Below are 17,148 nucleotides of genomic sequence, written 5' to 3'. Positions count from 1 at the left end.
TTCAGCTCAAGGCTAGTACTGTACCACTTGAACCACTTCTGGTTTTTTGGTGATTAACTGGAGATAAGAGTCTCATGGACTTTCCTTCACTGGGCTGGTTTTGAAGTGATCCTCAGATCTCAGCCTCCTGAGTAGCTAGGATTACAAGTGTGAACCACTAGCACCTGGCTGAGGTGGCTTTTTTATTTTTTATTTTAACACTGGCTTCTAGGGCTTTGCGTAGATTATCCTTCTAACTCGGTGAGTTCTTCGTCATTGTTCATTTCTCTTCAGCTTAGTCTGAAATAATGGAGTAGTTGGTTATTTGACATCACTTAACTTTGTAACTTACATTTTCATCTACACTGTAGATCTACCGCAATTTGTGGATACCCCAATTTGTATCCACAATATGTATTCCTCTTGTCTCTAGACTCATGTACCCACATGTACATTTAGATGTTTCAATCAGACTGCCCAGTGTTACATCTGGATTTCCAGAACAATCAAACTTACTTTCCTCAAACCAAATTCTTTTCCTACCTACTTCTCTGTCAGTCTGCCTCATTTTAATTAATAAAAATTCAATTTTTCTAGTTGTTATGACCAGAAGCCTTGGATATGCTGACTTTTTTTTTTCACATCCAGTTTTCACATTGAGTCAACTTTGAGATTATATCAAGTAGTCTACCACTTCTTACCGCCCTGTTCTAGGCCTGTATCAGCTCTTGTCTGATCCAATGCAGTAGTTCCCTAGTGAGGTCTCCATTTTTATATTTATCCTTGTGATCTGTGCTTCACAGAATGGTCAGTGGATTATTTGATTATCATTCAAATCAGATGATATCACATTCTCTGCACAAAACACACCATTTGCTTCACATCTTATTCTGAATAAAGTCTAGTGTTTTCTTATGCCTGTGTGTGGTGTCTGTCCCCTGTTTGCCTTTTGAATATCTCCCATCATTTTCTCCCTTACTATACTCTAGTCACATTGAACTCATTGTTTATCAAGCATACCTAGCATGTGTTTATGTTGGCCTTTATACTTACCATCTTTTTCCTGAAACGGTTTTCCCTCTGTTGTTGTCATGGTTTATTTCTCCATTGAGATCTCTGCACAAGTGTTCCTTTCCTTGCCCATCTGATAACACTCATCACCTTAAGCTCTTTACCTCTTTACTTTTAGTTGTTGTCTTAGACCTTATATATTCTTTTCTGTTTTTCTTCTTCCTAAGAGAATGTTGGCATGCAACATTCTCTTGGAAAATACAGGCAGTTCTATTAATGGTCAATAATCTTTTCCTAAAGATAACATATTGTTCATTAAAATGTTAATAGGAAATCTATTTCCCATTATTTCGTGTGGGAAAATTGTAATACTTTGTCAATGCAAAATGTTCATCTAGGGGCTGGGAAAGTGGCTCAGTGGTAAAGTGCTTGCCTTGCATGCATGAGGCCCTGAGTTCGATTCCTCAGTACCACATAAACAAAAAGAAAAAAGCCGGAAGTGGTGCTGTGGCTCAAGTGGTAGAGCGCTAGCCTTGAGCTAAGGAGCTGAGGGATAGCGCTCAGACCCAAAGTTCAGGCTCCAGGACTGGTTAAAAAAATGTTCATCTATTTTTTTTCAAATGTAAGGGCTGGGAAGTTGGCTCAGTGGTAGAGTGCTTGCCTCTCATGCATGAAGCCCTGGGTTCAATTCCTCAGAACCACATAATCAAAAGCAAACAAAAAAAAACCACAAAAAAATCAAATGTAGTTTCTCCATAAGATAATGTAGCAATGATAAATAAACATTTTGAGACAATGCTTAAACTAACTATTGTACCTTGAATACCATATAGCTATTAATTACTTTGATTCTCCATCTTTCTTTAGTAATTTCTTCACTTTTTGGGGATTCATTGTGTAGACACTAGAGAAAAGACCTAATTATTAAAGCCTCCCTAGAAACATGGACCGGTTAAGATAATAATAATAGAGAATAGTTGGGACTATGAGGTTAGTATGAGCTTAGTTCTAAAATCAGTGGAGATTTGTTGGTTCTTATTGAACTTTAGCGTAACATTCTAACTGGTTGTTCTGAATGTAAATGTCTAACTCATGTATTGTTTTATTTAAATGTCAGGTTAAGATTTAGAAATATAAATTTTTCTGTAAAAATATTGAATAAAAACACTACATATTAAATTGTATCTCTGGTCTGTAATGGCTGTGCATTAAAAACCGAAAGTCATTCTCCAAAAGAATAATATTCTAGAGGAAAAGTATGCATGTGTTAAAGAAGCAGATACAAACATTGTGATATATTAAATGCATGTGTATTGCTATTTAAAAGATTTAGAAAGAAAGTTTCATGTTTTTGAAACATATCATCTGATACAATTAATAAAAGTTTCATCAGACATCAATCTTTTCTCCAAAGTTTATCTTTTTCTCCCTCTTCTTCTCCCTTTCATTCTATCTTTTCTTCTCCCTACCTCTTTTCCCTGCCCTAGAATGTCAGAATGTATGTATGTGTGCATGTGTATATGTGTGAGTGTGTGTGTGTGTGTGTGTGTGTGTGTGTGTGTGTGAAAGAGAAAGGGGGGAGGAGTGAAAGGAAGAGAGAGAGGAGAGGAGAGAGAAAGTGTTGGTGTGTTAATATACTTACTCATATTTTGAGGTTATACTATGCTAGAAAATAACAAAACCAGGAAAAGTAACAAAATGAAATTACTAGTACAGAAAATGCAGTTATTGAACAAAAATTTGCTTCATTTTTTAACAGTGGCAGGATGTGAAATTTATCACCAGAATATCCGGGTTTTTTGACAAGCATACTATTTTGACCTAAGTAGCATAAAGGAGATGCTACTGAAAAGAAAAGAAAAATGACATTAGTAATGAAGTCCTCCATTTTCTCACACTATAGATAGAATCTCCAAATTTTTGAAGTACATAACCAGAAGGAGATTCACTTTTTGAAAGATAAACAAAGATGGACACTAGTTAAAATGGTAAGGACAGATTTTAATTAGTAATATGTTATTGTAATAGGGAGAAAACTCCAGTAAGATCTGACAGGGAAAACAAGAAGATGAGGAGGTGATGAGCTGGTCCAGAGTCTGGTAAAGCATTTCAGCAGCCACGAGGGGAGGTGTGCGTCTAGTCTGGGCTTGCCAACTGGTGTTTATGGCTGTGGGTCAGGCTGTTGGCTTCTCACAGAGACTGGGGAACAGTAGTGCTGTCTTCAGGTGTTGACAGGAACACACGTTAAATTCTTTTGGCCGCTATGAGTTTTCTCAGCTAATCTTAAGAAGGGTTAAGAGATTTCTATGGATGCAATGTTGAGCTGTTTGAAACAATGTTAGTATTTTGCTCAAGTGTTGGTAAGTCATCATGGAGGCCTATATGAGAAGAGGGCTCAGGGAAGCAGGGCTAGAGTTGAGGTAAGGAGAGAATCATTGTCAGATCTTACCCGGAGAAATTGCAAGTCATATCCTGTCTATTACCTCATCAACTTATCCTGATTTCCCATTACACTGATTTAAACCACTCTTCTTCCAAGGCTCACAAAGCCCTAGGTGATTTAATTCTACTTGTATTTCCAGCCTTGTGTTACACTGTAACTCTGACTCACTCATTGTGTTCTAGCCATGGTTTTTGTGTTTTTTTTTTTCAATACCCCTCTTTGCATGTGCATTTTCCTCTGCTTGGAAGCAGAAGCATTCTTTGCTTGGCTAGATCCCTTTTAACCATGTTACTATCACCACCTCAGAACACATTCCCTAATTTATCTCCTGAACCTAGGTTCTCAGTTTTCTCACTCCCTGTATTTTTTCCATAGAAGAAATTGCATTACAACTTGGAATTACTGATATTTTATATATTGCTATGCCTATACAGAATATAGTGCCGGAACTTGTTTACAGCTGAATGTTCATAGCCTAGCTTAGGACTTGGCATATCTTATTTAGTGAATAGCTATTGAATGAATGGAGACTCTTCATAAAAGTATTGGTTTGAAGTAAATAATTTTCAAGTTACTGACAAAAATATAAAGAGATAAGTGTGCTAAATTGATTAGCATCTTGTCTTGAATGTGTGATCTATAGTATCTTTCTGTTTGCTTGTTTACTAAGGCAGGTTCTTGTTTTGTAGCCCAGGCTTGCCTTAAATTCATAACCCTTCTTCTACCTCTGGAGTGCTAGGATTACAGAAGCATATACCACACAGGTGGATAATAACCTAGTTTTTTATTTCAATAGTGTAACAGTTTTTAGTACACAGTGCAGAGACATTGTAAGTACACTCACATTGTTTCACAGCTATCATCTCTGACCATCTTGTGAACTTTTTTATCTGTCCAGGTTGATCTTTTGTATCATTAATCACTCGATTTCTCATTCCTTCATCCCATAGCTCTCATAACCACCATTTCATTTTGAATTTTTATGAGTTTGATATTATAATTACCTGTTATAAGTAAAATTATACATACAGTAGGTGGCTTTTTGTGGTTTAGCGTAGTATTTTCAAAGTTCACCCATGTTGTAGCCTGTATCCAAATTCTCTTCCTTTTTAAGACTGAATAGTAGTTTATAGTACATATATAGAACCTTTTGTTTATTCATTTATTGTTGGATGGACATTTTTTTCCTATCCTTTGGCTCTTGTGAGTAATGCTACTATAAACAAAAAAAACACAGTTCATGTCATTGCTTTCACTTCTATTGAGTGTATATTGAAAATTGGTGGATCATATTGAATTTTAAAGTTCTGGTGGAATTGTCATACTTTTCTCCATAGCATTTATACAGTTTTGCATTCCTATTAGCAGTGCACAGAGGTTCCAGTTTCTCCACATCCCAGCCAATATTCTTTATTTTTCCTCCCTTTTGTTTCATTGTTTTGTTACTAGTTTTACTAATAGCTATCCTAATGGATGTGAAATGGTGACATATTCTGGTTTGATTTGAATTTCAAGAGACTAGTGATGTTCAGTATGTGTTTACTGGCATTTTCTGTGTCTTTATAGAAATGTCAAAGTTCTTTGCTCATTCTTCAAGTCAGGTTGTTTATTATTTGGCTTTAAATTGTTAAATGTTTTATCTAATACAGGACATACACAAATATTTAAAACATGTTTTCTTTCTGTCAGTGGTGCAAAGTATAATTTGCTAGCTCACACTACCTTAACTTTGGAAAGTGCTGAAGATAGCTTCAAGACCCATAATCTCTCTATTAGCGGAAATGGTAAGTATATATTTTGCATGTATTATTTAATATATGTGTGTGTGTATGTGTAGTTACAGTGATAAACTTAATTCTTCTGTATTTTTTGGAGTGGATAATTAGCCTAAGTAATGTAGAGATAAGTGATTCTCTGGGTTCTTTTAAGAATGTCTGTCTCTTTCCCCAAAGGGAAAATTTTTAAGCTGCCTTAGTAAGAGTAATAAGGTGTGGGGTATGCTTGAGGCCTTATCTCTGCCTTTAACGTGATGACTCACCACTCTTCTAGCTGTACATTTTGAAATTAAGGACACCAACTCATCTCTTGGTAGGAAGCAGAAGATATAAGAAAAAGTGGAGCTAAAATAATCCTTAGCCTTTTCTTTTTGTAAAAGTGGTCATTATAGTTTGTCTAAAGAAATACATAGTAAAGTATAAAAGGAGGTTAGGAAAAAAGAAGGATTTATAAACTTTGTATGGTCACTCTAACTGATTATTTTACCTGTCATAAAAAATATAGAGTAATGTTAGAAAAGTAGCTCATAAATCTGATTTGAATTATATACTTGTTCATTTTCTGGAGAAAATATATAGAATTATGTGGTAAATGTACTTACTGTTGTAAAGATTGATGCTCCATAGAAATGGGATTGATGATTTCACAGCATTTAAGTTTATTTGCAAACATTACATTTAGAACAGTAGAATAGTTCATGGAGTGTAAATGTACAGTTTATAACAAATAATTATGAAATGTATCCCTCCAAAAACGTGCCATTGCAGACACCACTTTCCCTGTTTATGGCAGTATAGATATGTCTATGGTGTTTGCTTTTTGCTTTTCTTTTTGGTCCTGCCATATGTATATCTAATGTTGTCTGGTTTGAACTTATGGGTGTAATCATATTATTCCATCTTGGGAAATGATATAATTTATTTTTGTTCATTATGAATTGTATCCCTTAATATTTCATTGTATGATTATAGCATTCTATCTTTAATGCTGGGTTAATTGTTTTTGTTTTGTTTTGTTTTGTTTTTGGGTCCGGTCGTGGGGCCTGAACTCTTGGCCTGGGTGCTGTCCCTCAGCTCTTCAGCTCAAGGCTAGCACTCTACCACTTGAGCCACAGCGCCACTTCCGGCTTTTTTTTTTCTGCTTATGTGGTGCTGAGGAATCGAACCCAGGGCCTTAAGCATGCAAGGCGAGCGCTCTACCACTGAGCCACCTTCCCAGCCCCTTTTGTTTTGTTTTGATGTGGATACTGGGGCTTGAATTTAGGGCCTCTCTTTCTAGTGTGGCTTCGTTGTTCACTGTTCTACTAGTGGAGCTATGCCTCCAATTGGGCATTTTACTGGTTAAAGAGATAGTCTTACAACTTTTCTGCATGGACTGGCTTTTAACAACCATCTTCTAGGTCTCAGCCTCCTGGGTAATATGATTATAGAAATGAGCCATTGGTACCTGGAAAATTATCTTTTTAATAAGTTCTAGCTGTTCTGGTTTTCTCCTTTTTTGTTCTTGAAATAAGTTTGCTTGGTTTATTATTCACTAATATGTTGTATGTATGGTAATATTTTTAGGAATAATGGTTGTACTGTACATATTCTATGTTACTATAAATTATAATAAAATATTCTATGATTATGACTTCTAGTCTCATAGTTATATCTATTTTTCCTTTAATTTTTTCAGCTTTTGTTATCAGGTGAATTATGTGAGTTTGTCTATTTTTACATTATAGATCTTATATTCTTCAGATAGGGTTTTAAGTCAATTAAATCTTTTTTTAATTGGAGCTTTTAGTCCTTTAGTATACAATAATGTATAGCTATATATTCGGCTATATATTATACCATGATAATTTTAATTTTCTATTTTTTCCCTATGCTTATTTATCTTTTAGTAATGAACTTTTTTCTTTTTTAATTTTTAAGATAGATTACATTTATCCATTGAATCTTCTCCTTTTGTACAGTCCTTTTGTCATTTTTAGAAGTTAACCCTAAAAAATTTAGTTACCATACTTTTTCAAGACTAAAAGATAATTATTCTTTCATCTCAGAGTGAGTAAGGAAGAACTTTAGAACAGTGATGCTCAATTTCCCTAATCTATGTGCTCATATATATTATATTCTTTTAGTTTTTAAAGTTTAAAAATAAAGTTTATTTTTAAGATTTAAATCTTGGACCTAAGATAGTTTTCCTTTTTAAAATATAATCCATAAAACTTCTTCCTTCTTTTGTGTACATTTTAATGGGTTTATTAGAACTCTTTATACATGTATATAATATACTTGATCATATTAACTCCTTAGTTACCCTCTCTCCCTTCACCCTCAGCCATCTTCATGAATAGTACTCATTCTACTTTATTTAAATGTAGGTTCCACATATGATACTTGTCTTTCTGAGTCTAATTTTGCCTAACATCATGATAACTTTCAATAGATTCTTTTCATATCAAAAGTTTTGCTTTACTTTTTTTTTTTTTTTTTTGGGTCCGGTCGTGGGGCCTGAACTATGGGCCTGAGCACTGTCCCTCAGCTCTTCAGCTCAAGGCTAGCACTCTACCACTTGAGCCACAGCGCCACTTCCGGCTTTTTTCTTTTTGCTTATGTGGTGCTGAGGAATCAAACCCAGGGCCTCAGGCATGCAAGGCAAGCGCTCTACCACTGAGCCACCTTCCCAGCCCCTTGCTTTACTTTTGAAAGTTATCTTATAATTGTTGATTGATGATTTATAGTTGGATAAAAACCTCACTATTCAGACAACTTCTGTATGTTTTTCTTGCTTTTCTTTTCCTTCGTGCCTTTTAAATACTTGATCATTTTCTTCATTGTATCCTCTACGATTCTTACCCCTTTGTGGCTCCAATTCTGCTTGATCTGCTATTAAACCCTTATGTAAGTTTCTTCATTTCAGTTATTGTGTTTCTCAGCTCTAATAATTCTACTGGATATCTGCTGTGTCACTTTCCTTACCCTGCATCCATTGTTGTTATTTTTTTTTTAATAAGAGTAGCCAGGCTTGGTGGCACTCTTGTAATTCTAGCTACTCAGAAAGTAGAAACAAGATTTCTGTTGAGACCAGCCTAGGCCCTCTTGTTGCCCCTATTGCTTTAGAAAAACAAATTATGTTTCATTCAGCTGTTTTCATCATTTTCAGTATAAGGATTGATCTGAAAAGCTAAGAATTAGTTCCAGTCCTCTAGAACTAATGTGTCAGAAACCATCCTAAACTCTTTAAAAGCAGTTTTTATTCTTAAACTCTGTAAGATGCCATTGTATGGATTTGTCCTAATTCAGTTATTAATAATGGGGACTGTAGAGTAAGCCAGTCTTGGATTTATATTCTAGTTCTACCACAGGGTAGCTCTGAAACCTTCCGAATGTCCTCATTTGATTGTCATTTACATTTTACAGGTGCTAAAATACAACTTAGAGAACTGAGAAATACGTTAGAGCATGTAGTTAGTAAGTAGTTGAGTCAAAGACTAACAGTCAAAGCTAGATTGTGCTTGCTCTGGTGGGCTTTGCTGTCAGGCATCATTACTATTATAGTCCTATCCAAGACCACAATATTATGATGTATGAAGGTAATGGAGCTAATGAAAGGCCTCATTCTTTCAAACAAGTCAGCTGAAAAGTGGTGAAAGGATTACAATTCACAAAAAATCAACTCCGCAATGGCCTTCCTTGGTTGTCCTCAGTGTTCTGTAAACTATTTCCAGATTCTACTTGGACAAAATATTGATGGGCAAATAAGTGTGGAAAATATTTTTCTTCAGGAAATATAATACCTACATGTTAAATAAAGGGTGTGAAAAGACCTGTGCTTTAAAACAATAAAATATTAAATTTATAATGTTATCTATCCTATCCCATGATATTAACTGTAAACTCCATTGCAAACATATCATTTGTAATTTGTGAAAAATAAAAAAAAATAAAAGAAGTAGCTTCTCTGGCAAGCAGCAGGAAGACAAATTAGCAATTTGGAAAAATAAGGGCATATTTGCACATCTATCATACTCTCTTTGATCGTTATGAGAAAAACAATAAAATTCAGATCTGTTGACTTTGGAGCTTATAGATTCTTTAGATGTTATTACTACAAATCTATGTATTTTGAGTTTTCCTAAATAAAGTTATGACAAACTCTATCAAATACTATACAGTTAAGAGGAAGTGCACAATTTTTGAAAATTGTATTATTCTTTATAATTCAAGAAAATAGCCCGATGGTGCCTGAAGGTTTATATTTGTCCTCATCAGGAAACTCTGATACTTTCATAAGCTGATGAAATTACATCATGAAGATTTCCCTACATATGGCCAAAATATTCTTTAGCTGACATTCTCTAGTCTAGGTTTTGGTTGTCTCACCATTTTTAAACTCCTTTTGGTTTCCTGTTTGAAATTATGAATTAATTAGATAAATAGGTAATGTAATCTCAAACCATTCTTTCATTTTGTCTTTTCCACATATGTCCTCTATTAGAAAACAGTTAAGTCTTTTAATTAGTGTATAACACAAGGACTGAGAGGTATTACTGAAAAATGGAAAGTGTGTGGTTTGGGAGTAAGACTGTCCTAGGTATCAAATTAAGAGAAGCAGTTCTTATGTACTGGACACATGATAGATGTCAAATATGTATGTACTGGATTTTTATAACAACACTACTTAAGATCAGTAATATTTTTAAATTATGAGAAATTGAAACTCAGATATGCAAAATGGCTAAGTTAGGTGCCATATTTCTTATCAGAAGCATAGAGACATTGTGATCCTGTTTCATTTCCAAGTTATAAAGAAACCTAGGCTATTGCAGGATAAGTGGTAAATGGGTTTTAAAGTAAGGAATTCTAAGTCCAGTATCCCTTTTCATAGACTGCAGTCAGGAAGGAATTATTTTCCTTAAGTTTTCATTCCATGAAATGTGAGTGTGTTTTGCTAGAGAGAATACATTTTTCCATGTGGTATTTAAGTTCCAGGTACATTATTGATTGTGCAAACTTTATGCACTAGACTGAGAATCTAATCATTTTTATTCTATTTCTTTAGGAGATGCATTCTAACTTAAAAACAACTAAGTTATAGATATTTAGAAAATAAGCCATTCATAAATCTGAAATTTCCCTTATAAAAAAATTGCTGATGTGCTACTCAGATTCATGACTTCATAGAATTTTTATTTCATTTCCTACTGATTTTAGGAAAGGTAACCTGTTTATTTATGTTTGCATTTTGGAATCACTGCATATATTGTATTTATGCACTTATTTCTCCAAGGTTACCTTTAACAAAAAAAATTCTTAAAAAAAAGATGGATTAATCTCAGAAAAAAAATTGTATGCTTTTGTATAGTATAATATTCTATTGGTGAGTGGATAAAAAACTTCTTTTACTTTGTACTTTTTATTTGAGCAGATTTTTCCCTTTAACCAATAGCCTTAATGTTGACTACCTTTATACCTATATGTTGAGTAAGTGTGTTTATATAAAAAATATTTTTTCCTGAGTTACTCAGACTTTCAGGTAAACAATACTTGTAGGTAATGACTGGCTATTTTATACAGATAACTGACAATAGGGTTAAGTTTTGAGAACTTAAAGAATAATTTCGGGGCTGGAGTATGGCTTAAGTGGTAGAGTGCCAGCCATGGGCAGACAAGCTGTGCATGTGCAAGGCTCTGAGTTCAAACTGCATTACCACACTTTTGTACAAAAAATAGTTTTAGAAAAACAAAGAAGGGGGTAACAATGCTTGATAGGAAATGTATTCATTACCTTACTCGTGTAACTATAACCCCTCTGTACAGTATCTTTACAATAAAAATATATATTAAAAATCATTTAAAATCATCTGTGTATGAAGCAATGTGATTTAAAGGCCATGTTTGGATTTTTATTGTACCCTGTTGCATAGGATAAATTATTCAGAGTTTTTTTTCTACATAGATAGGAGAAATAAATACCTACTCTCACACTTTATTAGAATATCAAAATGTTTCTTGATTTTTTAAAATAACCTCAAACTTTAAAAAAAAAATAACTTGCAAGTTGAATGTCAGTGTCTTTTTCAAGAAAATTACACAATGCCAAGTTGCATTCCTGACTCTCAATGACTCCCTTCAGAATGTTTATACACCTTAAGTAGAATCAAATCATCCAGCTATCACTGCATCAGTTCATGAAATGAATAGTACACATTATCACCATCTATTTAATCTAGACTCCAAGTATTATCTATTGCTCCAACAATATTCTTTGTGGTAAAGGAATCTACCTGTTGCCTTTACATGTGCTACTCTAGTTTCTTTTAATCTGACTTTAATGTAATGAACTTAATATTTTAAAGATTATAGTATGTTATTTTATAAATTGTCCCTCAATTTGGTTTTGTCTCATGTTTTCTTAAGATTCAGAATATTTATGGACTCAATTTTCCTGTTTTATTCAGACCATCATAATTCATTTTGAAGTTCAAATTGTTCTAGATTTGGCCAATGGAAGCATTTAAGATGGGTTCTGGTTTTTTGTTTTGTTTTAAATCATATGCCACTTTCTTGCTATGATGTACAAGATTTCATCTCATCATTAACTTCCTATGCTTTCTCACTGGAATCAGCCATTTCTGACAAGGACTTGGCTTGCCCTTTTCACTTGACTGTGTTTTGTGACACTGAGTTGGGTCACCTTGTGTGGCTGGCTTCTTTATTCTCTCAGTGTCTGATTCTCATGCTTCAGTTGCCCACCAAACATAGTTGTTTTTGTTCTTAAAAGCATCTGACACTACACCACAAAGCACCACTTTAAACTGAGGCTCTCTGAGAACTCCTTACTCCACTGGGACCCTGAGTTTCATACTAGGACATCTTCTAATGGCCATAATGACCACTTCTAGATGCCCTTGCACTGAGAACCTCCCTCACTCTAATCCAGATTGTGTTTTGGTATGAATGCTCTCTCAGCCTTCCATTTGTGGAGGTCTCCTGCTGACAATCTCCTCTCCCTTCTCATCTTGCCTGGCTTTAACACTTAGTAAAGCATCTTACAGCTCCCTTTCAATCCTTTCACATGCTCTCCTTTTGACTACATTTGATGGCTTAGACCTTTTTGCTTAGAAAGGCAAGGAGAAGAGGAAAGGCTAAAGGAGTTTATTAGATTATATTAAGCCGTAGATGGAAATAATGTTTAATTCAGAAGGTCTTCTTGCTCATTACTATAATGAGAATCAGAGCAAAAAATAAAATTTAATGAACACAAATCACTTTATTAGAATATTTTTATATTAAATGAGATCATTTATATTCTCTAAACAATCTCCACTAAATAATTACTTTTAAAACTAAGTTAGACCAAGAGACTAAAAGGTCTGTGATTTTTCTAAATGATAGCATATAATAAATTACAAGTTTCATATCATTCTTAATTTCTCACATTTAATTTGTCACTAAATATAGGACTACTGTTGAAATAAGTAAACCTTTAAATGAAAATATTCTTAATGTTTTTGTATGAATACATAAAATATATAAAGAAAAGTACCAAAATGTGAAACAGCCTTAATTAAACATGTATTTGTAACCTGATTTTTTTCTTTCTTTCAAACAGAGGAATCTTCCTATTGGCTTCCCTTATATGGCAACATGTGCTGCCGATTAGTTGCCCAGCCAGCTTGTATGGCTGAGGATGCATTTGCAGGATTTCTTAACCAGCGGGTCAGAGGACTTTAAATATCCTTTAAATATTCAAGCAGTGGTTTGACCTAATATTGAGGAGACTTTTGCCATGCCATTTTTTTAAAATGTGATTGGACATAAGCAGTGGGAGGTGTGGCTAAGAAGGACAGCAAGGGGAAAGGTCTGGTTGGTGGCCATAGAGCCATGATTTTCTGCTTTACCATCCTGCAGTCCAGGGATATTTGGCAGCAGAATTCCCTTGTGGAAACTGACTGGCTGCCCGACACCTTTCGCATAGAGGGCCTCCTGGCAGACAGCCTTTGGCATTGGTTAGGCCGCTGAGCTTCCAAAGCTGCCTCTGTGCTGCCTACTCCTGATTTATTTATAACCACAGTTATTTATATGCAGTAAATAATTAATTGTGGGCTTCAGTGAATCAATAGTTTTTCCTAAAAGATTCCATTAGCAGGAAAGAAAATTTGCATTCTTACGAGGTAGTAGTCAACATTTTCTAATGTTCTAAGAACAGTAAGGGGAAATTATATTTTCAACATTGAGAGTTATTTTTATAATTTTCCTGAGTCATTTGATGAATTGCTATGGAATTCTAAGCAGCAATTTTTAATAGACTAGCTTTTCTAAAACTGCATTGATTTATGCTTTTATGTGTAAAAATTATGCGGTAATCATTACCTTCGTTTTGCTTAATGCTTTTGAGAATTTCAAACTTTTCTTTTCTGATAGTAACTTATTCTTGGATTTGGGGTAATTAGCCTTACTGTATAGCAAATTAATGGGTTATTCTATCACATTTTAAATTTATAAAAAGCTAATTTGACTTTGATAGCTTAAGTATTATATTGAATTTAAAGCTAAAGTGGTACGGATTTAGAGTTAATAATTTCTTGATTTTTTTCAGCAAATAGTTGATGATCTAACTAGTTGGAGGAGGCTGTATTGTGTTTTGAGAGAGGGCAAACTCTTTTGTTATTATGGTCCAGAAGAAATTGAAGCCAAAGTGGAGTCAACTTTGGTAGTCCCCATTCATAAGGTAAATTATATATTACTTTGAAAATGAAGATGCAATGTTTCATGAAGTTTTTTCATCTCTATGTACCTCAAATCATCTTATAAAGAAAAGGAGAGAAATGATAAAAACAGGTTAGTTCATAAAGACAGTATAAATCTTTTCTTTGCATCGTAGAGCTGTAGTAATATGGGAACTTATTTATTAATAATAGTAAATACTTGCAAATTGAGAATGTAATCCCACATCAACAAGAAATTTACATTTTTCATTGATTTATTGAAGAGGTTTGTATAAACATAAATTGTTAGTTTAGGTTACAGTGATGCTTTTTCTAATTAATATTCAAATAAGTACATAAAACAACATTTTTTTTAAAAAAAGACATTTCTGTTGGTGTCAGAGGCTCACATCTGTAATCTTAGCTACCAAAAAACTGAGATCTGAGGATCAAAGTTCAAAGCTAGCCTGGGCAGAAAAGTCCATGAGACTCTTATCTCCAATAAACTACTTAGGAAACAGCCAGAAATGGTGCTGTGGCTCAAGTGGTAGAGTTCTAATCCTTGAACACAAAGAGGCTCAGAGGCAGCTCCCAGGCCCCAAGTTCAAGCCCCCAGACTGGCAAAAAAAAAAAAATGATAGCCCTGAGTATACCTTCTGAATTTATATGGGATTCATGGGTAATGGTTCAAACTTCTGTCAGGACAGAAAGGCTTGTATACTGCACTTAAAAAGTTGTTTTTGGCTGGTTTTCCAGTAGCTTATGCCTGCAATCCTAATTACGCAGGAGGCTGGGATTTGAGGATATCAGTTTGAAGCCAGCCTGGGCAGAAAGTGTGTGGGACTCGAGTGGAAGAGCACTAGCCTTGAGCAAAAGAAGCTCCTAGACAGTGCGCAGGCCCTGAGTTCAAGCCTCAGGATCAACACATACACACAAACAAAGTTGTACTTGCTAAATATAGAATCTGTTATTCATAGGTTTTATATATTTATGTCTATATGTGTCTTATATAGGTGTATGTGTGCTATTATGGATATATATACCTACATAAAACATATGCATATATATACTGGTTTGATACAAAGGAGATATTTGAATCTAGTTATAATTTTTTTACTTTTAATGGTATTTTTATACCAAATATGCTGTATTTTCTATTTAATAGATTTTACTTATTTTTCTACTTGTTTTACATTTTTGTATTACCTTTGCAGTAATTTAACTGAAGTGACTGTATGAGGAAACATAAGTTATGATATCTATTAACTATATATCTTCTACTTTGTTTAATGTTCTTTAGGTGGGAGTTGAACTTAGAGCCTTGTACTTGCTAGGCAAGCACACTGTGTCTTGAGCCAGGGCTCCAGCTCTTTTTGCTGTAGCTATTTTTTCTAATAGGGTCTCAAGTTTTTCCCTGTGCTGGCCTGAACCTTGATCCTCCTATTTCCATGTCTTGAGTAGCTGGGATGGTAGCTGTAAGGCACCACATCCACCCTTTATTTGTTGAGATGGATCTCCATCTCTCACGAATGTGTGGGATGTGTAAGCCACATTGTCGACCAAAAAAAAATTTTTAAGGATAATGTAAATTCATAGGTTCTTTTATATTATAGTTGTATTCCCCAAAACGTGGTTACCTTCCATTTTATTATATGTATGAGTTTAGTTCTGTGATCTTTTCTGATAACATATATTGTTTCTCTCCTACTTTTACAAATTATGCTGCTTTTTAACTAAAAGAAATATTTTAGCAAGACCTTTTGTCATATAGTTAAGTCCACCAAATTTAAGTGCCTTATTTACTGGAAAAATTAATGTTGTTCTTTAATAATAGAAATAAGATTATGAGATACATATGTTTATTGATGAACAAGTTGTAGAATTTTTCAATACTTGTCAGGTTTGTTTTATTTTGTTCCTATTGTGTTCTCTTTCATTTTTCCATATCTTAAGTTTTTGGAAGACTTCGAATGTATAAAAAAGTTTAAACAAAATAATTGACATCTATGTACCCATCATTTGGATTATTCAGCCATTGACATTTGTGTGTGTGTGAGTCCTGGGGCTTGAATTCAGGATGTAGGCACTGTCTCTGAGCTTTTGGCTCAGGGCTAACACTAAACTACTTAAGTGACAGCTTCACTTCTGGCTTTTTGGTGTTTTATTGGAGATAAAACACCTGGATTTCACTTGCCTGCATTGGCTTTGAGCCATCATCCTCAGAGAATAACTAAGATTATAGGCACGAGCTATCAGAGCCTGGCTGCTATTGCCATTTTTTTTCCTCTTTTTTTTTTTTTAATTGTGAAAATACTGTACAGAGGGGTTACAATTACATGGGCAAGATAATGAGTACATTTCTTATCTAGCATTGTAGCCTCCTCCTTTGTTTCCCCTTCCTATCCCTTCCCATCCTCCCGCTGCCCCCCACCCAATAATCCTCTCCGCCCCCCCACCAAAGTTGTAAAGTTCGTTTTCGACATAAGGACTTGTACATCTCATTGTTTCAATGAGTCCACCCTATTTAAACCATTTGTTTTTCCCCTTCCCCTCCACAAATTATACCGACATCAAATACAGTAAAAGCAGGGGTTATACTGTGGGGGAAGGACATACAAAGCAACAAAGAAATAATCTTATAAATGTGTTAGAAACAATCGCATGAAAGAAAAAAACATTTGAATACATTTCTTAGGGTTCATTTTCCTAACATCACCTTATCTGACCTTTTCTGCTTGACTCAGACATATACTAGATATTGCAAATAAGGGAACCCATGGGACCTATGTTTCTTTGGGCCTGGCTTACTGCTATTGCCATTTTTTGGGTCCAGTCGTGGGGCCTGAACTCTGGGCCTGGGCACTGTCTCTCAGCTCTTCAGCTCAAGGCTAGCGCTCTACCACTTGAGCCACAGTGCCACTTCCGGCTTTTTTCTTTTTGCTTATGTGGTGCTGAGGAATCAAACCTAGGGCCTCAGGCATGCAAGGCAAGCGCTCTACCACTGAGCCACCTTCCCAGCCTGCTATTGCCATTTTTATCACATGGTTTCTCTCTATTTTTTTTTTCTGATTCATCTGAAAAAGAGTTCAGTTGCAAACATCATAATGTCTCTTCTCAGAATATTTCCATGTTTCATCTATAACAAAGGACATTTTTAACAATTTTAATTTTATTACACTAGTGGATACTTATTGTTGATACAATATTATCTAATAGACAAAGAAAAATGTCTCAATTGTCT

At 34.6% G+C, this 17,148-nt stretch overlaps 1 protein-coding gene across 1 annotated transcript in view; it reads left to right on the top strand.

Annotated features, from left to right (window-relative positions):
• The window catches only part of Rtkn2 (rhotekin 2), a 63,797-nt gene that overhangs the window by 30,933 nt on the left and 15,716 nt on the right, over nt 1–17,148 (top strand). The window contains exons 7-9 of the mRNA XM_042696497.1: nt 5,123–5,217; nt 12,812–12,918; nt 13,799–13,930. Coding sequence (XP_042552431.1) covers nt 5,123–5,217; nt 12,812–12,918; nt 13,799–13,930 — 334 coding nt within the window. The remainder of the gene's footprint in view (nt 1–5,122; nt 5,218–12,811; nt 12,919–13,798; nt 13,931–17,148) is intronic.

The sequence above is a fragment of the Dipodomys spectabilis genome, unplaced genomic scaffold (assembly GCF_019054845.1).
Source record: "Dipodomys spectabilis isolate Male_0828 unplaced genomic scaffold, ASM1905484v1 ptg000207l, whole genome shotgun sequence".
Lineage (NCBI taxonomy): Eukaryota > Metazoa > Chordata > Mammalia > Rodentia > Heteromyidae > Dipodomys > Dipodomys spectabilis.
Note: the sequence above shows the minus strand (reverse complement) of the source record. Positions and strands in the feature narration are given on the sequence as shown.